This window comes from Oreochromis aureus, linkage group 10 (genome assembly GCF_013358895.1).
Source record: "Oreochromis aureus strain Israel breed Guangdong linkage group 10, ZZ_aureus, whole genome shotgun sequence".
Classification (NCBI taxonomy): Eukaryota; Metazoa; Chordata; class Actinopteri; order Cichliformes; family Cichlidae; genus Oreochromis; species Oreochromis aureus.
The window spans coordinates 2,142,937-2,164,146 of record NC_052951.1 but is presented as its reverse complement, the minus strand read 5'-3'; the positions used below and the strand labels follow the sequence as shown (position 1 = coordinate 2,164,146).

At 42.2% G+C, this 21,210-nt stretch overlaps 1 protein-coding gene across 2 annotated transcripts; it reads right to left on the bottom strand.

Annotated features, from left to right (window-relative positions):
* Positions 1 to 762: 762 nt before the first annotated feature.
* On the bottom strand, positions 763 to 20,668 carry ints2 (integrator complex subunit 2). 2 transcript variants are annotated; one of them, XM_031748057.2, is made up of 25 exons: positions 20,336 to 20,668; positions 19,378 to 19,686; positions 19,053 to 19,191; positions 18,569 to 18,671; positions 17,823 to 17,936; positions 16,871 to 17,001; positions 13,606 to 13,776; positions 12,709 to 12,929; positions 12,469 to 12,594; positions 12,177 to 12,248; positions 10,715 to 10,829; positions 10,179 to 10,247; positions 9,143 to 9,277; positions 8,871 to 9,047; positions 8,571 to 8,685; positions 7,711 to 7,815; positions 7,430 to 7,594; positions 6,562 to 6,763; positions 5,520 to 5,645; positions 3,644 to 3,845; positions 3,114 to 3,395; positions 2,523 to 2,630; positions 2,210 to 2,315; positions 1,727 to 1,903; positions 763 to 1,204 (listed from the first exon to the last, which is right to left on the bottom strand). In XM_031748057.2, exons 2-25 carry the CDS (start codon positions 19,680 to 19,682, stop codon positions 1,023 to 1,025), a joined length of 3,648 nt encoding a protein of 1,215 aa, XP_031603917.1. In that variant the 5' UTR covers positions 19,683 to 19,686; positions 20,336 to 20,668; the 3' UTR covers positions 763 to 1,022. The 2 variants fall into 2 exon arrangements, with proteins under 2 accessions (XP_031603917.1, XP_039474397.1); XM_039618463.1 differs by lacking the exon at positions 20,336 to 20,668 and adding an exon at positions 20,058 to 20,283.
* Positions 20,669 to 21,210: the final 542 nt, after the last annotated feature.

Below are 21,210 nucleotides of genomic sequence, written 5' to 3'. Positions count from 1 at the left end.
GAGATAGCAGCTATGGATTAGAGTGCACACAACAGTATATTCTGTAGATTTTTAAGAAATAGGCATTCGGGGGGTCAAGCCCAGCCTGAGCTCAAGAATTAGAAAAAACATAATTCTTTTTTTGGCTTAAGATTAAGCCTGAACAAGGATTTTTTTAAAGAGTTGGACAGTATTTTTATACACATGCTAGCAGCAGGTCATCTAATAATCAAAACCCAAAGTTATTATCTGAAGCGTGTGAATGTTAGATAAACAGCACTTAAGCATATTCAAAGTCTTTGAAATCAGCTGCTTGTTTTAAGTTTGTTCTAGCAGAAGGGCACGACACCAACGTTTGTGCTCAAAGATTTCATGTAAACCAAATAAACCATTTAATGACTTCAGTTACTGGAAACATTGTAACTGACAAGAACTGGTTCTTCTGTATTTTCCAGGTATTTATCAAGACTATTGTAAAAATATCCAACAGAACCGACTCGTTTGCTCCAGTCGTCCCTTTCTCTTCTTTGATGTTTGTGAACTTGTGTTAAACAAAATGTTAAAGTCAAAAACTTGTGAAACTCCTAAGACTTAACTGTAACTGGATTGGAAAGGTCTTTTTTTGATTGCATAAAAAAAGAAAGTTAACTATTTCCAGTAAAAACAAGAAATAAAATCTTAATTATATACAAGGGGCAGGAAACCCAGAACCAGGAGTTTAGATTTATGCTGAAAAGAGGCCACATCTATCCAAACTTCCCACTGCAGAATAAACCTCAGACAGATATTTCCTTTGTTTTATTACAAACAAATACATTACAAAACTCGACACATCTGAAGGCAACATTTTTTCAGTGCCTGAGAAAAAAAGGTCACAACACTTAAAGCTTAAAAAATATGCTTACAGAGGTCGAAGAAAAACCCCCAAAAGCATTTAACATTTTCATTTTTTTACTTTCTACAAATCATCACAGAGGCAGTGTTTGGAGTTGTTGGTTTAAGTCAAGTCCCTTTGAACCTTCCAGAGTCTCTGTGTGTTCGCTCTATAGTCCGTGAAGGGTGCAGCTGATAATGTCCATGAAGGTGGCCTCTATGCAGTAACAGAGCTGGACATCAGGGTCAGCCCCACCCAGCTCCTCTGCTGTCTTCTGGGGTAGAGTCAGCTTGCAGGGGCGTCCTCCTGAGACCACAGCCTCCAGCGGTTTCTCCTTAAGATACTGCAAGCCTGAGTGGAAAAACAAATGTTTTTCTTTAGCACTGGTAGATCTAAACTCATCTACACATCTGTCTAAACAAATTATTCTATGTCCAATCGAAGCATCCAGAAATTCTGAATAATTAAAGTAGATTAACCTTCTCTGCAGTAGCATACGTGGACAACACCTTTAAATGTCTATGGTAGGTATACTCCATCTACACATTTACTAGATCCAGTGAAATACATGACCTGTACATCTACAGTGAGTACAGGTCCAACAGCAGTGATACCAATACCGAGCTTCAAATCCTCAGTCTGAGGAACAGACTGGCGGTTGGTCTTTATGTGTAAGGCAACATTCAAACACATCAAAGCTAATAAATGATGAAGGATCTTTCTCACAATTCTTAGACATTTAGGACAGAAATGATCAGATGGCTTTAATTACAACATCTGGATTTTTAAAAGATGAACAAAATGATTTGTGTCAAAATATTTTTGTGTCAACGGTTACATTATTCTGCCAAGAAAATGAGTAATCATACTTACGCGCGATAAAGGGATCGATGTCCCTGGCTTTGGTGGCCACATCCGAAGAACAAACCTGGCCCACTTGTACTAAGAGAGCTGCCACGTCATCGTAGAGTGGAGGGAACGCCTGGCAGAAAGCCACCAGGCATGGCAGGGTGGGCATGAAGAAGAGGAAACGCTTGGCACGAGTCAGCACTAGGAAGCAAAACACACACACAAATACACAATTAACACTATACACAAGGCTGATAAACAGTTAATACAGAGAAATAATGTTGCACTAACAGCTAAACACCAGAGGATGGCAGCTAAACACAGGGATAAAAACATCTGTGTGCCAACAGCTGATTTATGTAAGATGAACTGTACTGTATGCAGGCAGCCTGCTGGGAGCAGATTTAATGTTTGACAGACATGATGATGAAAAGATGCACACTAAAAGAAGAAGTATATCACCAAATGCATAACCGTGTAAGATGTAAAGACAGGATGTTTACTGACCTGTAAGAAGTGTACCCATGACGCTGATGGCCAACCTGGCCACACTCAGGGACTTGGGTAGGGCGTACTGGGTGCACAGATATGATAGCAACTGGATTGCAAAGATCTGCAGGGACACATGATAACAACAGTGAGACATTTAATACATTTATTTATGTAGCAAATACGCAAACACTCAGCAGAGCAGCGAGCAGAGCTGGTTGGAGAAAATAAATAAATAAAAGCCCAACAGTGTAAGAGAGGCTCTGGCACAAACCCAGGGCAAGTCTAGGAGTGAAAGCCAGAAAAGAGAGGGGAGGTTGGGAGGCCTCACCTGCTTTTCCAGCTGGGGCTGGGCCAGCAGCTCTGGGATGAAGTCCAGACAGATATGGATGGAGGGAATGCCTGCCACAGTTAGAGGCAGCAGAGCTTGAGGGTAACCCTGGCAGACAGGGAGACAAGAGGAAACAGGAAACTTGGAATTAATCTAGCAACATAAGCAAGAAACCACAAATAAGCAGTTCATTTATTCAAACAGTCGTCTATGTAAACAAGTGCTAGCGTAAACATGCGTCTGCGCCGATGCATACTGCAGCAGCTTCTGCTCAGCAGCTTCTGCTCAGCAGCGTGGATGGATTACTGTGACAGGAAGCGTTGGTTTGATGAAGTCCACCATATGGCTGTCTGCTGCTCCTGGGAGCGCTGCACTCACTTATTACTTACGCCATGGCACAATCTGATGACTAATGGGGTCAATATGATTCGGATCTTCTTGAAAAACGCACTTGAAGGTATTTTCTGCTCTACGGTGCAATCCATTATCAATGACTGCAATGCTTTCAATAGGAAAATGTGGAAGGAAGCTACAAGATACAGCTATGCCTAATGGCACCATAAACCTGCCAGCATTTTCACAATATATTACCTGAAAGTGGACCAACTTGGCAATGTTGGGGTCGGCGATGAACATTTGATGCAGCAGACAACAGATGAGACACTGCACCTCCCTCAAATCACTGAGCAAACCTCCCTCTGGCTCCGCAGCCTCCACGCCCCCCTTGGCAGCAGGCCCCAGGCTTCCCTGTTTTGATTTCCCTGGCACGGGGCCCCGAATGCTCCTCAACAGGCTGTCTGTGGTGGCCCCCAGCTGCTGCTCTTCAGAGCTTGGCAGGCACACCTCCAGAAGAATCTGCACTGCTGCGCTGTCCTGCAGTTGAACAAAAACAAGGATTTATAATGACTGTGCATAAATGGCCCACCGTTACACTTTAGTGTCTTTTTGCATTTTTGGTTTTACTGAAACACCAGTAAGACAGAAATTTCACATAAAAATAAGATTTGCAACTTTTGCAGTGTAATATTTTGGAGGGATGAAGAAACAACGTGATACAGGAAAAAAGGTTAGGAATCAATGAATATGCTGTCAGATGGTAAGCACTCCTATAAAGCTCTGACCTGCGCAGATAAGAGAGCGTTCTTTAGCTCCTCCCTGGTGACCTCCGGCGTGTCTGGTTGTCCCGGCACACCGAGGCTCGACACAGTCTGGCTCTGTCGATCGAAGTCGGCCGTCTCCTTCAGGTGACATTGTAGGTAGGCTTTCGAGGCCAGCAGGTAGCCATTCAGCATGTGAAGGACGATGTCCATCACAGGAGGACACCTGGCCAAAAACAAATATTGTTAACTGACAATTAACCCTTTAACACCCACCATAGAACCGTCTGCCAGAGCTCATCTTTGTATTTTTAGATGCTGTAGTGCCAAGTTTCTATACATCAATACAACCATTATAGCCTAAATGTTAATAATATGTATGCATTAAGTCCATAGTAACTACATAAAAACACTGCAATAAACTACAAAAAAATTGAAAATCGTTTTTGTTTTTTTTTACTCATATTTCTAGTTAGAGAAATTTCAGAGGTTTATCCCTCAAAACTGTAAATACAAATTAGTTTCCAACCGCAGGAAATTTATTTTGAGTGTCTTCATAGTTTTATTTTTGAGATACACCAATTTTTATATACTGCAGGAAAAACAAAAATAAATATTATGATGCAAATTTGCAAAAACCAGCATGTGCATCAAAATAAACCATTTCCAACAGTGCAATTTGAGTTCTAAGCCTCCCAGAAACACTTTCCATGAAAATGACGTCACTTCCGATTCTGGGCAGGTAATGGCGATGTTCTGGGAATCCATCCTACCTGACAAACCATCCTACCCGTTGTTTCTGCGCATGCGCACAACACGAAATTCAGTGGCGAACCGTCCTACCTTTGTTTATAAGAGCTAGAAAAATACTCTGACGGGTAAAATGAAGTGCCAAACAATGCTACCTTTGTGAATGTGACCTACAAGCTCACTTTAACGGGTAAAATGAAGTGGCAAACCGTCCTGGCTTTATGAATATGAGAAGGTACCATCTGTGCAGTCTGCAATTCTGTTGAAGAAAGATGTTGAATCCATTTAATTATTGTAGAAAAATAATTGATTTCTGTGCATTTTTTAAAACACGTGCGTTAAATTAAAGTTGATTACGTCGATTAAGCATCATGAGGTGGAGGGTGGGGGGTGGTTCCCTATTTTTTTTGCTGGGAGTTTGCAACCCTATTAGTTAGGTTGTTTAATATTTCTGCTAAGTACTCTTTAAAATACCAGAATAGGGAGGATGGAGCAGGTTTAAGTTTATTAGATTGATCAGTGTTGCTGAACTATGAAATATTTTGGGTGCAGTGTATTTTTTACATACAGGTATAACAGAATAGCTTTAGTGTTGTTGTTTATTTAAACTTGAGTATGAACTTATACAAAATGCAGCAAGATATTAAAAAAACAGTTTTATTGATTTAAAAAAAATACACCATATCGGATTCATATCGGTATCGGCAGATATCCAAATTTATGATATCGGTATCGGTCATAAAAAAGTGGTATCGTGTCATCTCATTACTATGAACAGCTGATCGGATCGGCAAAGCGTGTTTCTGGAATATTATGTTTTTGTTGCTGCAAGTGCTTTTTACACAAGTATTGCAAAGCTATATGTGGAAGGAAACCGTGACCGAGGACGAGCTGAATGCATAAAATGTAAGTACAACTCCTCCGGTTTCATATGCAGAAAAAATTATTGCGCTAGCTTACGTGGTTGCAATTCTACCGGGCTTTAAAAACAGTCACGCAAAAGTTACGACCGGTCTGAAAGGGTTAATGTTTTGTATAAGAAGAAATTCTTCAATTGCGTTCAGTGAAAGCGTGGACCACATGAAAGCCCACCTACTGTAACATGTCTGAGACTGCATGTTTCAGTCCATGCGTGGCTTTTCGTAGTCACCTGTATACTCTCTGATCACAGCGCAGCACGATGAGAGGATCGACCATCAGGTCATTCTGGGTGTACATCTGCTGCCTGAGCAGCTTCGCCGAAGGTTGGAGGGCGTTTACCGTCATCACCCACAGCCTGTGACACAGACACACAATTTCATTCCCACCACACAAAGTTTTGTTAACTGAAGCACCGACTGTACCCGGCTTTTAAAGAACTAAGGCTAAGAACTAAGAAACACTGCCTTGTTAAGGGACAACATTAAAACTGCTCTAAGTAAAACTGACAGCATTACGCCCACTCTAAATACTTTGATTTTGGAAGATTAATATTCAAATACTACAAAAACATAGTGTGACATGGATTTCTGTGCAGCATTTCACCCTAATCTTCTCAGACCCACGTTAAACTCTAAACAGCAGGGTGCTCTCGCCAGCCTTCGTGCAGCTCGTGCACCGGCATCAATCAGTGGGCCTGTGTGAAGTTGCAGCCCTCATCCTTGATTCACCAGTCTCTCTCATCTGTCCCTCTGCAAGATTCAATATATGAGGGGGGGGTCAACAACCCCTTACATCTCCCTCTCAGTCTTCCTGGCTGAGCTCGTCTTGTAACAGGCTCCTGTTGGTTCAGTGGTAGCTATGCTCCTTTGAGCCCTGCAGCAGAGTGAGGTTAACCTCATCTGTCCACAGAGTTCACAAAGGTCGCTCACCTCAGTGCGTTTGATCTGTTTATACAATAATCACTGAATAAACAGCTGACAGTTAAGAGCAACATCTCCTGCTCTACAGGTTTCATGTCCCGTATTTACTCAGCCTCCCAGCAACTGTCTACAGTCCTAGAAGAGGAAGCAACAAACACCCCTGTAAGCCTTTTACTGAAAACATGTAGAATTTAATTTAACCAGCAGCAGCAACAGGAGTTCATTCACTTCAGTGATGTCAAATTCTAATTAGTGAGGACAAGAAAATTCTTTAGACCAATTTTAATTACTCAAGTGATTCCATTAATGCTTTAAGGCACAAATTCCCGACTGCATGTCCGGAGCACGTACCTGCGGGGCATCACGGTGTTCAGACCCATCCAGAGCTTGTTGGCGGTCTGTAGTATACGACGAGGCACAGCAGGCTCCAGCAGCAGAGCCATGCTGGCTGTGAGGGCCTCCGCGTAAGGGATCAGGTCTCCAGGTGAAAGCAGTGTTAAATGTTCCAGGATACGCATCAGCCTGGGACTACCTGATGGCAACTTCTGGAAGGCTGGGAGGAAAACATGAGCTTTAATCTCTGAGGTACAAAACTTTGGCTGCATCTCCATCAGTGTACAACAAGTGTACAGCACAATATCATAAATACACTAGAGAATTATTGTGCGATTGTCCCTTTAGGTTAATCAATAGCAGCATGGATGCATTTCAAGAGTCAGACAGGAAAAATGTAAATGAAAGATTAAATCCTACAAATGGAGTAAGGTGTTCAGGTGAAGGGACAGGCTCTGCAACACTCCAAGTATGTAACCATCACTCAGTTCAAACAACTTTCTTTTAAACTACTACAATGAAGATCAGAGAAACACGAGAACACCACATCACAGGGGCCAAATAAACGAGACGCCAGCTCTCTGCGGTTTGTCGAGCAGCGTCACACAGCGTCTGGATGTAGCTACACATCACATACATCTACTGAAACTGTTGATCCTTCAGCAGCTGTGTGAACACAGCATAAAAGATTAACCACAAAGATTACAGATTGATACATGATTTTATTCCAACCCAAGACAGATAATCTGACATTTCACTCGCCCAACTCAGTGGTGCTAGTAAAGCTATCAATTATCTGTCTGGGCTTTTTATTACTTTAAAATGTTTCTCTCTTAATATTTTTAACTTAAATGAAGCAGCTACATCTTAAATTTCCTGTGCTCACCCTGGTGAAGCTGTCTCTGGGTGTATCTACAGGTGTTGCTAGGAAGCATCATCTTCCTCAACAGGGGCAGGGTACCGGTCACCTCCTCCGCACACACCCAGTCCTCCACAAGGCATAAATGTGGGTAGTTGGTTGCAAGCAGTCTTAGTAGGGCCGAATGCAGACCTGGGATCAGTGAAGAAACTGCGTTCAGTCTAAAATAATCAAATCATTTATAACTTTTGGGGGTTTTTCTCCATGTGTTTAGTAAAAAAACAAAAAAAACCAAAACTGACTCTCACCCCCGAGTTCCTGCTGCAGCCCTTGGGCCTGGGTAACTAAGTACTTAATGGGGATCTGGTCCATCAGGGCTGCAGAGTAGGACTTTGGCTTCTTCTGCATCAGGGCTTAAAAAAAACACATAAAAAAAGAGGAAAACGGGACAAGTGAGTGAATCACAGAAACTGTACTAAATTAAATACTAAACAGAGTGAAAATGTGAAGCAAAATAAGGACGAGATGGAGGATAAATGTTTTATTTGATTGTGTGAGGACACCAGAGCCGCTGTGCCGATGCGTTCGAGAAGCTGAGGTGATTTTTCATTGACGTGGGTTCATTACCACTGCTGATGGGCTTCATTACTCCTTCCTTGAAGGCTGAGAGAGCACTTGGGTAAACACAGCAATTAAAGAGATGGGCATAAACTCTCACATAAATCTGGCCTAATGAAGGGCAAGAGGAGAGCTCGTCATGGGAGAGAATCAACACTGACTAGGCTAACTGCTAATGCTCAATCTAACCTACAGCTGTCCTAGTTAGCTTTGCTCCCGCAACCATTGTACTTGGCTCTTTGTCAGCCAACCATTTATTCTCTATGAAGCAGCCAACATTCAGTGCCAAGAGAGAAAAGGATGAATGACTGCACATCCAGAGCATCTCCTACAACTTAACAAAGGACAAAAGGTTCCTTTTTCTTCTCACTTGCTGACAAATTCCCTTCATCATCCACACAATGCATTCTTCAGTGAGGAAAATGACAATGGATGCAATTCAGACAGGCGCAGAAAGAGAAAATGAGAAGCAGGAGGGAGGTGAGCCAAGAGCACAAAGGGAAGCCAAACACAGCGCAGTGTTTTTGTTGGGAAACAGCCGCATACATACCCAGCTGTTTGGTGCTAGCCAACAGGTTCTCCTCGTAAGACAGGATGTAGTACAGGATAAGCAGTTGGGTGGTGATAGAGTAGCGCTGCCGTCCTGCTCGACTACCATCCGCTTGCTAAAGAGATCACCAGCAAACGTGGACATGGATATAACGGTTACAAACCTATTTCCAAACTACGAAGATCAAAGTGAGCAAAATTAAGGATTATGAAAGTGAAGTTATGTTTCAAACAAAATTAATAATAACCAATAAAATGCAATGCACTGGTATTTTGTAAGGGTGCAGATTTAGCGACTCACTCCTGCAGAGCTCTGGAAGACATTGAGGATTTCCTGCTCTGTGATTGGCTGGTTGGTGGCCTCTGGGTTTGCCTTGGAAGCTGGAGTAAGGATGGAGTTGATATAAGCATCAATTAGGGGAATAAGTTGTGTGTGGATGGGTGTTGTCGTCTCACAGAGTTGGCGATAGATCCAGTCCTAGAAGGCACACACAAGGGCAACGACGTTTCAAACAACTGTGCAGTAGTACAAAGTTACGCGATAGTCACAATCAGCCATAACGTGTGCATTACCTTAATAGACACTTTGTGCTTGGTGAAGGCTCGGCTCCGAAGCAGCTGGTAGATGCAGTGAATGGGCAGAAATCCTGTGATGTTGGCACTTAGGTTGTTGGTCACTGCAACCCTAACTGCATGAGCTGTAACCACCTGCACAGCCAAAGTCATACAATTGTTGTTAACAGTTCAGAAATGTAAAGACTGTATAAACATTTGTGCCACATTTCTTTTGTACCGCTCCTTCACTGGAAAATTGACTTTTATAACAGCAGCATGGGCCCAACCATCATCTTTGGCCAAGTTTCTAGGTTTTGAATCATCATAATAGTATAGTTGCTCCGTGGTGCCGTGGTTAACACATTCACCATATATGTGAATGATGGTTAATTTCATTCTGTTAGGAGATAAACCCCCACCAAGTGCACTCCTAGTCCCAATGCCAGATAAATGGGAGGGCAGCTTCAGAAAGGGCAAAGGGCATCAAATGTGTGCCAAATCAAATATGCAGATCCTTGGGAAATAAGGGAGCGGCCAAAAGTAGCTCCTAACTTTAATATCAAAGTGAATCTGAAAAAACAGCTTAAAAAGTTTGCTACAAAATAGGGTTAAAAGTCCCACCATCGTTGCCATTATGGGATTTACTGGTCCAAGACTCATGAGGTGTCTGATCTCTCTTATAACACTGTTTAAGAAGCTTACCCCATGAAACAGACAGACAGACGTGTGTGACGCTAACAGTCTGTACTGGTGTGAAAACTCTTGTGCACTGTGACAGTTTGCCAGTGTCAAGCAGTAATAACCTAAAGATATCAAACCAAAGTCACAAACTTTCTGTGCTTCCTATGAAAAAGGTTTCAGCATCAAATCATCAAAGTCATCATCAATGGCCTCCCCCCTCCCCCCCCCATTGGTCTGATAGTAAACAGTGAAAAAACCCTGAAAGGATGGAGGTGTGGAGTCAGAGATCTAAATCAAACCACTGACAAAAATGGTGGTTGCCCAGTAACGATACACAATGACGGGCTTGTAATATACATATATACATACACACCTGTTCAGTGAAGATCTCCTGTGTGAAGATGGTCTTCATCTTGCTCAGTGAGCTGGGCTTGATGGCAATCTGCAGGAATTACACAAAAACTATAAAAACATCCAGAATGGCAGGCTCGCTGTGAGTGAAAGCAGCCTGTAGGCAGCAGCGCTGCTATTTTGTAATTCCCTCTTTTCATATTTCATAAGAAAAATTCTACATGGCAAGCACAACACTGAATTGAGAGGACTGCCCTAGGGGTGGAAACAAACAGGCTCTAAATCCAATTACATTACACATCTTAGTGGGAAATACAGTGAGACAGGGAAACTACTTAGCACACAGACAAGAAACAATAGTGCACTTAATAAGTAATAACACTGAAAACTGGCCGCAGGGTGTAGAGCAGCTAGCTAGATACGTGTGTGCTGCAAATGTTTCATTAGTGATATAGTCTTTATATGCACCACTGCTGCAGCAGAAGAGAGGGGCCAGTGGCTGGTCAGCCAGACTGATGTATTGATCACTGCCTCCCTCCCTCCCACCTACCACCTTACCTTCATCCCCAAAGTAGAGCACACCAACTCAATAATGGAGCTGAGCTGGTTGCTATGGAAATACATGGCAACCAGTAATAGCATCTCTCCAAAAGAAGCAGAAACGCCTGCGGCGCTGTAAGGAGGAAGACAAACACATATGCAGGAGAGGCAAGTGAGAGAAGACATTTAGGTTTGTCGTTAAGCCTTCATGTTGCAGGACAGAATTTAAATAAAAGTGATTATGACCGTTACATCAACCCACACACACCCGAACCTTCCTCTCACAGCCTTTAGGTTAGTCAGACAAAACTGTCAGATTGATGGTTTATGGACTTGAGTCACAAAAGCATGGATTCATATTCAATGCTCAAGTTGTTGAAACAGGTCATATAGACTTCATACAGGCAAAACAAACCTCCAAGGAACAAGTTCAATACATAAAGAGGATTTAATACTTTCAACTTCTTGTTTCCTCGGTCACTTGGTCAAGGAGCCAGGAAACAGAGTGTGTAGGCATCTTAGATTATCTGCCTTTCCTTATTCATTCCTCTTCATCTGGCACTGAAATCTATCGAGCTGATTGTAAAGAAATGTTCAAATCCAGCAAACCGATTAGCGTGAATCCACTGATCCTCTACACCAACACTTACATCATCAGCACTGGAGCAACAACAAGGGGCCAAACTTGGAGATGCACATAACTATGTCCAATTTTCAAAATGAGCTTCTGGACTTTAAAGTCCCCTCTGATGTCCATCTCCACTATCCTGGATCTTATGAAAAAGACAGTGAACAGGCCCAAACAGAAATGTGTAATAAGCCTACAGGCAGCTTTGGTTTTAGCTTTGGCAGGTTAGCAATTCATATTTCTAGGACAAGTATGCCGTGGTTGTTTAAAAATAATACCCAAGATGGATGGCAGTAGTAGAAAAGACACCATACAGCTATCTATGTATGTCAGATATATACCAGTCAATGTCAGCACCAGTTATAACCAATCAAAACTGGCGAGGAAGCTGCCATGTAAAGAGCTCAGCACCTTTTTCTTATACCGACACCAAACTCTGTGAATGGTCTTGGCACTACTTCCTGAAATTAATTTTAATTTAAAAATTAAAATAAAAACAAACAAAAACAAAACAAAGCTGCTGACTCATATGACCAAAAAAGGAGGTCACACCAACAGCAGCTGTGTATAATATGTTTAACAATATAGGAGACAGGATCAGCATAGAATACACTAATACTGGATCGAAGTGCCACAAATGCTTCACATATGGGTTTATGTTGCATTATACACTAATTCTGTAAAGACATCATCCTATTACAGCTGATGTGATGAACATTTAAAGCTTCAGTACAATAACATGTGTGTCACAGAAAACTCAGTGACATGCGACAGCTTCCTGTGATGAATTTTACTCACTAATCTTTTGCGTCTCCATAAAGTCATGCCTTTTTATTGTTATAATTTTTTTACCTTTCAAAGTATTCCTCCTCTTTGATCATCCAGCTGAGCCACATGACCATCAGTTGTTCTTGCTCTGGAGTGCTGCACAGGCACACAGAGGATAATGCTCAGTCAACATATAAAAAGAATACTATTAATGCCAAAAAACACCGACAGGGCTTTTTGGTAAGCAGCGGGCACCGGCAGCAAATCAAAATTCAAGACCACCGGCAGCTAAAAAGAGCTTGTGAACCCCGACCTGTTTGTGTTGGCTGAATAAAACAAAGACATCTAAAAGTAAGAGTCAATAAACTTTATGTACCTGACTAGAGTAGGAAAGGCCAGCAGTTTGCAGAAAGACAAGGAGACAAACCGAACACCAGCAGGAGTGGCAGGAGGCCGGCTGGTCATCAGCTGCAGTAGCTGCTCTGCTTCCTCATCTGTAGGTCTGGAAGGAAACACAGCGATTAAAATACATTGTTACAATTCAACCATTTTATAATCAATAAAATATTGATTATAAAATCAAATGTAACAAAAGCTATCATGATCTTTGACTCACCTGAGGCCTGCAATACCCATGAGGGCGCAGTACAGTCGGAGCAGGGCGCTGGCCTTTACCACGTGCTCCTCTCTGAGGCCAGAGTACCCCGAGCCTCCTTCCTCCTCCACGTCGCCATCATTGGGCACGTGGGTGCTGCGTGAACGCGGCAGGATGGCAACGAGCTCCAGCAGCAGCTGTCTGCGCATCTGCCACAGCACTGAGCTGCTTTCCCTCTTACGCTGGCAGGATCGAGTGGGGAGAGGACACCATTGAACTTTCATGCTTCCATGGAAAAGTTACCGCTGGACCTTGTTAAAAGTTTTCCCAAGTTCATTTACAAATCTGATAATTATGATCATTAACTGACTCGCTGCATGAGCAGCAACTTGCCAGGAAATAATTATGAACAAATTAAAAATGAAATAAACGTGGAGGAACATTTTAGGACATTTCTCCAGTGCCGAGCAGAGGCTTTCCTCCGTTCCTCCTCAGAGGAGCTTTATTGCCTAAAAAAGCCCAAACATTTTATGAAAGGGAAATTTAAACAAATGATGACATTTGCAGTGAAAAGCTGACTAAAGCGTGTCTGCGCTCCATAAACTGCAAGAAATGCCAGCAGATAGACAGACTCGTGATCTCCTTTATATCTGCTGTGATATTTTGAATGTTTGGGGCAATCCAACTCGAGCCCTGAACACTGAGCAACACAAGACAGGATGGAGGCTACAAATGATGCTCCCACCAGGATCTCATTTTGAATGTCAGCGAGTGTTTGTATTACTGTCTATTGTTCTTTAAAAACATCACAGGAACGTTCCAGCATGTTGAGGACATTTTGGGTGGTCCACCTCTTGCACCTCCAGGAGTGACTGTTTATGTGTCGTCAGTAAATACGAGAGTAAACCGGGCCCTTACCTGTTGTCCATTGCGAATGAACATACTGAACCAGGTACGGACTTTGCTATTGGTGCCAAGCAGCAGTCCGCTGACATAAGAAACTAGAGGACTGACTGCCTCATCTGCTGCATCTGGTTTGTAATCCAGAGTGAGAGCCACACCCAAACCAGGCAGGTGACACTCCTCCACCTGGAACACACAGAGCACCCACAGTCAATTACAGAGTGTCACCGATTCTATCAAATATTAATCATGTTCTTTCATAAGTAGTCTATATTTGTGTGATTATCACTAAGGGCTGATGTGTTCCCGACATGCGTCTCCAAGGTATAGCTCAGGGGTCTCAAACTCCAGTCCTCGAGGGCCGCTATCCTGAAACTTTTCCATGTGTCCCTGCTGCAACACACCCGAATAGATTAGCAACAGCCTTAGAATGTGACTGCATGCTGAGGTGGCAATTCAGCCATTTGATTCATGTTACAGCAGCTCTTAACTGAATGAACATAGTGCAATAAAAGTATTGTTAGAATTCTTCCAAACACTTACATTTACTTGAGCAGGGTTAGGGGTTTCCACCTCAGCATGCAGTCAAGTTCTATAGAGTGTTGCTAATGAGCTACTAACCATATTCAGGTGTGTTGCAACAGGGACACATGGAAAGGTTTCAGGACAGCAGCCCTCGAGGACTGGAGTTTGAGACCCCTGTATAGCTCCTTTTCTTACCGAGGGGAAACATGAGCAAAGAAGCTGTCTTGCTGAGTGATTACGAGCCAAAACAAGGTTTGAAAATCAAGGAAATAAAAAGGGGGAACTAGCAATTAGAGATGGCACGATACCACTTTTTTATGTCCGATACCGATATCATAAATTTGGATATCTGCCGATACCGATATGAATCCGATATTGTGTGTTTTTTTAATCAGTAACTGTTTTTTTAAATATCTTGCTGCATTTTGTATAAGTTCATACTCAAGTTTAAATAAACAACAACACTAAAGCTATTCTGTTATACCTGTATGTAAAAAATACACTGCACCCAAAATATTTCATAGTTCAGCAACACTGATCAATCTAATAAACTTAAACCTGCTCCATCCTCCCTATTCTGGTATTTTAAAGAGTACTTAGCAGAAATATTAAGCAACCTAACTAATAGGGTTGCAAACTCCCAGCGAAAAAAAAAAAAAAGGGAACCACCCCCCACCCTCCACCTCATGATGCTTAATCGACGTAATCAACTTTAATTTGATGCAGGGTGAAAAAAAATGCACAGAAATAAATTATTTTTCAAGAATAATGAAATAGATTCAACATCTTTCTTCAACAGAGTTGCAGACTGCACAGATGGTACCTTCCCAAAGGAAAAAGTACTATAGCTTACTAGGGTATATTAGACTTAACAGTTACTATATACAGTAATGGACTTCTATACATTTTACATCAGATTAAAACTTTGGGTGTAAGATTCAGATAATTATTTATTAAAAGCTAGACATTTTAAATGAGAATAAGAAAGAAAAGTATGTCTTTGTGCCCCCTTTTCCCTGTTCATGCCCTATCGGCCCCCCTGGCTACACTTTGCTAGATCCGCCCCTGCACAGTTACCAGCCGTCAGCTACGTAGAAAAGGATCCTGGTGTAGAAAGTAATATTAAATAAATTCTAACAACAGCTTATCAAGCTTAAACGTGCTGCTGTTGTTTAGCCGCTGGTTTCCTCTTTCTGGTGCAAAGTGGGCCAAAAACAAAGAAGAGAGACGGACTCACGACAGAAAAGCCGATCAGCTGATCATTGATCAGTTTCATGAAGTAGCAACAGGAGAGAGAGAGAGAGGCAGTCGCTCCATATATCGGTTGTTAAGCTTAACGTGGGAACGCTTTACAAACATTCAGAGATGAACTTACACACCTGCTTTACTTCTCTCTGGGATAACTTCCTCGGAGATGAAATGCTGGTTTGGTAGCGAGGCTCCAAATACACACAGCCGCTCTATCACGTGAGCACACTGCTCCTACGTGCTACGGTTATGAGCCGAGTTACGCCGTGTCGCAAGTTTTGTGAGGCGTTTTTCTGATATTTAATGGATCGGATTACATTTTTTATTTCTCTCCGATATCCGATCCAGTAATTTAGGTCAGTATCGGACCGATACCGATACGTAATATCGGATTGGTCCATCTCTACTAGCAATATGGGTGTCCCTCTAATACAAGCCTGCATTGCTGCATTAGTGTCATCGTCTTTTTCTGTGCAAACGAAATATCATTGTTGTTTAAATTCATTATTCCTCGTCATCATTTTCTAACATTAAGTGTTACTTGACCTTGCTTGCTGCGAGCTCCACTGCTCTTCTCCACACATTATTTTCAGCACTGGATCCCATCAATTCCCAAACCTTATTGTTTGAGACCACAAAGTCCAGCCAAGTACGAGTTCTGCTAATGCATCATTCAGCAAGGCAATGAATTTCTTCTGCCTCGTTCAATAGGCGACCTTGTGCTGTAACCTCTATGAGTGAAGGAAATAAGACTCATTTCTCCCCCTCGGGGACAGCGCCACTAAGTGTACCACAACATAAATGACTAAACAGCAAAATCCTATCACTTTTACTGCCCAACATCAGGTGAGTTGATTTAAGCAGAGAAAAATAGTTCCCTGCACAACAGAGCCAGTCGTTAGTCAAGTCTATAATAACTAACGAGTGATGCTAAAAACAAACAAACGTCTACAGCTTACAAATTATTCATCATTTAACAAAGTGTTGTAAGCAAAACATTTGTCTATCAAATTGATTTTCATTCTTGAAATCTGTGCATGACTGTTACATTACCAGCAGTGCTACGTTTAGCGAGGCAGAGAAACAGATGAGCTTTGCTGCGTTAAATTTGTTACTAAGAGAAACTGCAAAATTATGGAAGATATGTTGTAACGGCAAATAATTATATTGAGATCACAATCAATATTTAATGCGGCTATGTTTCTGCAAACACAACCGTCGTGCTATCCAAACATTTAATCAGGAAAGCGCTTCATAAAAAAGGAGCAGATGCTCAAAATGTGCTGGTGCGAGTATTAATTTTATTTTATATATGCATAATTAATGGGATAAAACAGGGCAGCAGAATGAATGTTGCAGAAAATGTGCATCCAGAGTAGAAAAAGAGCAGCTACTAGATGAGAGAACTCATCTCTCATCTGAAATAAATGACTTTTGGGATGCTGTAAATAAAGTGTGATTTTGGTGTGAGCTCAGAGTCCTGTGATTATACTAACAGTATACCTACCACCATAGCCCGGATATTGAGAGCCTGTGAGGGATTCATCTGACACAGCTGCCGGAGCGCTTCAGTCCTGCGCCGCCCACCTACGCTCTCTTCATCTTGACGCTCGCCATTCTTAATCAGACCTCTGCATACTGCAACAACACAGAGGCACGCTTAAACACTGTGGACTTCCTGCTTACTATATCCTTACAGTAAGTGAGGAGGAAACTATGCAGACTTTCAACACTGTATAATCTGAATACTTCCAGATCATGATTACATCAATTCTCTGGCATCAGAGGCCGGCATACTTGTCCTTCACTTTCACACTGTATATTGTTTAAAAGTAAATTTAGTAGCTGGCATTATGGCAACGCTTTGAAATTGAATTAGTTTCCATCTGTGCTACTCCTGGATCATTCATACACCATTGATGAGGCGGCGGGGTTAAGCCTGGCTGCCAGCTGGTGTTTAACATGGCAAACCTTACAAACACTTCATCCAAGGATGAATTCATTGCACTTTCATGGCAGTGAAAGAGTAACTGCAGCAGCAAAGCCAAAAGGAATCTGTGATGATCACCGCTACGCAGCACAAATCTGCGCCTGACATGACTCTGACACTCCGTGTGATAAGGAGACAGTGAGTGTTTTATTCCAAAGAGCCTCTCAAAGGGCTCTCGGTGAGTCAGGATGACAGAATAATAATAATGTTCATCATCAGTCAAAGACAAATGCCTGCACTCTCGGCCCGCTGCCAGGAATAGGATTAAGAAAAACACATATAGTTGCAGATATCAGTGTGTAATTATAATAAAGCTATGAGAGAAACTTTTGAGGTAATCTCAGGTAAAGTCCTGTTTCCTCCACACGGACTGACTAACTATATCCAACTATTCCTGTCGATTAATCAGCCACTCTATCTTCCATTATCTGCTGACAGAATGTGCAGCGTTGTGAGACAGATGAATTACCTTCATTGAAGCTGTCAGGAACATTGGCAACCAGCAGACACAGAAACCAGTCACCATTGCGGACATGAAGCAAAGCCTCGGCCACGTCCACGATCGGCAGGAGCGAAGGCAGCTCTAAGAGAAAATCCAAACACACTTCAGACGGCAAAGTCAAAGAAACGGATTATTTTCAGACTAGATTTACAGAAATATTTGTTATTTTAAATATGCTGCATTATTCTGAACTCTCGGGAGCAGTAGATTATTTATCATTTGGATTATTTAGATTTTTCAGTCATTTTGTATTTATCAAAAAGCAAGTCACTGCCTTTTACAAGAAAAAGACAAAGCTGGGGGGAGATGAGAGTGGCTGGCTGCAGACTCCTCTTCAAGCAGAAATCAGCTACATGACAAAGTGCTGTAAACAACTGGTGTTTGAGCTTCAGCATGTTTTTAACACTTTGCCACGTTCCTGTTGTGGTTTAAGAGGTGACTGCAAGCAGATCTACTTTTTTCTATGCTGTGCTTTGGCTGTGTAGAAAAATGTAAAAAACAACCATACTGTATTGGGGTTGTGAGGTCTAAAGTTTGTCTCTTCACCAGGTTCTCTCTGCTCTGAATTCTGTTATGTGAATAATATATAAACCACTAATATATCATCTATTACTTGCAGTAAGAGGGCTCCATTTCATACTTATCTATAAATGTTGCTGCATTAAATGCAATGCTATTGTAATGTACCTGCAAACAAAAGGACTTTTTTTTACCTGCTTGTAAAATGCAGAGGACATCCGCAACCTCTTCCAAGTACACGGGACTTTCAAAGAGTTCAGAAGACTTTAAGAAAAACTCTCCATTTGAGTCTGCCACCTGAGAAACGACACGGGAATGTGAAACAGGCCACAGGGACGCATCACCCAGCTCACCCTATTAGATGAAGATGGATCTACTAAAGGACAACAGCAGCACTGAGACGCAGTTAATTTCAGTCCAAGCGAGAGCAGCTGGCAGAGATTTAGGGGTAATTCTGATAGAAATTTCAAACTTAACGAAGAATTAAAGAAAGCAGCGCAATCTTGTTTCTGTAGTCCACAGGTGACACTCATTAATATGATTCACACTTCCATTTCTTTACATATACACATCTGTCCCAGGTCAGATGTTTGTTCCACACTTCTACAATGCGAATGCTCAGTTATCATCGTCAGTGTCCAGAGATTTACTGAATTATAAGTAGAGCTTTGACTGTACCTTGTTCATGATAGCCAGGAGCTCACTGAGGGTCAGACGGAGTCTCCTGAGGGGATCACTGTGTTCAAACTCCAGAGTTAGGCCGTGCTGCAGCTGTGACACCAGGATGCTCTCTGCATTAGAGCCACCTGCCTTGTGCCTGGCAGAGGAGACGGTACATCATGTATACTGCTAAAATGAACTCCAAGTAGGCTTTTTTTTTTTTTTTTTTTTTTAAACACAGTAACAAACATAGCTGTATATGTATGACCTGATAAGCAGCTTTTCCCACCCTGTAACCCACTACTGTGCCAGTATAGTGTTACCATGTGAAAATAAGTCATACCTAAGCTGCTGCTCCTTCCGTGCATCCTGCTCCAAGGCATGAAAGTCAACAGACAAAAGTGCTACAATGGAGTTGACGGCTTCGACCCCAGAGAGCAGGCGGAGGATTAGCTTCTTGTCCTGTGCCCAGGACTGGCTCTGATCAGCGGGGGCACATAACGCCATCCTCACCAAGCAGGGCAGTAGCAGCCTCAGCTCCGGATCACTTAACGCAGCCAGGCGCACTACATCCACCTTCTGCATGGCTTCAAAAGCATAGGAGCTGACAAACTGCAGCCCTGCACTGTCTCCCATCGCTCCGTGCATACACCTTGGGGAAAACAGACAAAACTGACAGTTTAAAGAGGAAAACTGGATGCATTTTTTTCTACAGTCTACTAGTCTGTTTTCAACAGTACATAAACTTTATTAAGTTGCAGAGCTAACGGTTGTCATAATGTGACCATTCATTCCTCGATATACATTTTTAACGCGAGAGTAACCTGTACGCTGATGGTAATGTTTTTGTTTGATAACTTGTTCATAGGTTTAGTCACTACAAACAAAAGCTGTTACACGCCACTAAAGAAACAAGATAACTACCGGTTATAGCCACTAACTAAAGCAAATGCTAACAACTGCTGGGAGTAATACATGAACTAGTGTTTTCTGGCTCCTTGTGAAAATATTATCTGGGCTCACCCTCAAAAATCTTTAATATATGCCTTTTAAAGCACCAGCAATTCGGCTAAAATCGCTCGAACTCGTAGCTGAGTATTTTTTAAGGCTACATATGAGCTAGCAATAGCTAACACTCATTCAGTTGTACGTTCGCTTCTGGAAAGACTTTTAGCATAGTGCTAGCAAGCTAAGAGCTAAAAGCTAGGCTACTTTGTCACAGGACAACCTTGTGTTGACTGGTCCGTCTAAGCTATACAGAAGTGTAACATAAATACACGAATTCACAAGAACGCCCTTACCTGGCTCATTAAGATGACACGTACTGTTTTAAACAGTTATCACCACGGAGGCCTTCAGACGTCAGACTGTACCGTCAGCCCCCGCGGCCGCACGATCTGGGAGAGTCCTAAGCCAATAACAGAGGAACTTGTCCTGGATTGTGCCGGCACGTTTGTGGAAATGTCTTTGCCGCTGTTTGGCACTTTCACTCCATTATAGTTACCCTAAATCTCATCGTTACTCACAGGGAACACTGTGGATATTGTGAAAGCAAAAGCACTAATGTCGTGGGTGCCGTGGAGCAGCAATGACCGAACAAAGACTGAGGTCGGTCTGCAGACTGTACTCCAGCCTGCGCGTGCTGCGAGCACTCTGATAAATCACAGGCGCGTGTATATGATGGGGACTGCTATTCTTTCATAATTACAGCTAAATTAGATACGTTTTAATTTTCTATAGTTTGACTATGTTATTACGGACAGACAACTGTGGAAACCGTTTATTCTAGCTTATGTCAGACTGGTGGAAATGTTAAAAAATAATATGTAGTATTTTGATTACACTAATGTGTTGCAAATACCGCTTATGATGATGATATTTTAGGGCTTTTAGATTCCTGCCCATTTATAACTCCATTTAATCTCGATTTGTACTTACCCAAACATTTTCTGGTGTCAGTATAAATTCCACATTTTGAAGAATATTCAGACAGCAGTTGGTGAGAAGTGAAGGAAAACAGAGAGCAGGACCCGTTTATCCCTCTGTTGCTGACAGCGAGAGGAAATGCAGAAAATTATCCAAAGAATGAACTGCCAGCTGCTACTACATGCCACCCAGGGGCAACTCAGCAATTTACAAGCAAGATATCCCACTCAAATGGCTCTGCGTGGTTATT

Bases quoted from the DNA above. Each gene is read 5' to 3' on its own strand.
- ints2 (XM_031748057.2), bottom strand. From the start codon at position 19,682: ATGCACGGAGCGATGGGAGACAGTGCAGGGCTGCAGTTTGTCAGCTCC. The intron at 17,937-18,568 runs GTAAAAAAAAGT...ATTTTCTCTTAG, and splicing joins CCTCTGCATTTTACAAGCAG to AGCTGCCTTCGCTCCTGCCG. The intron at 5,646-6,561 runs GTACGTGCTCCG...TCTGTGTCACAG, and splicing joins AACACCGTGATGCCCCGCAG to GCTGTGGGTGATGACGGTAA.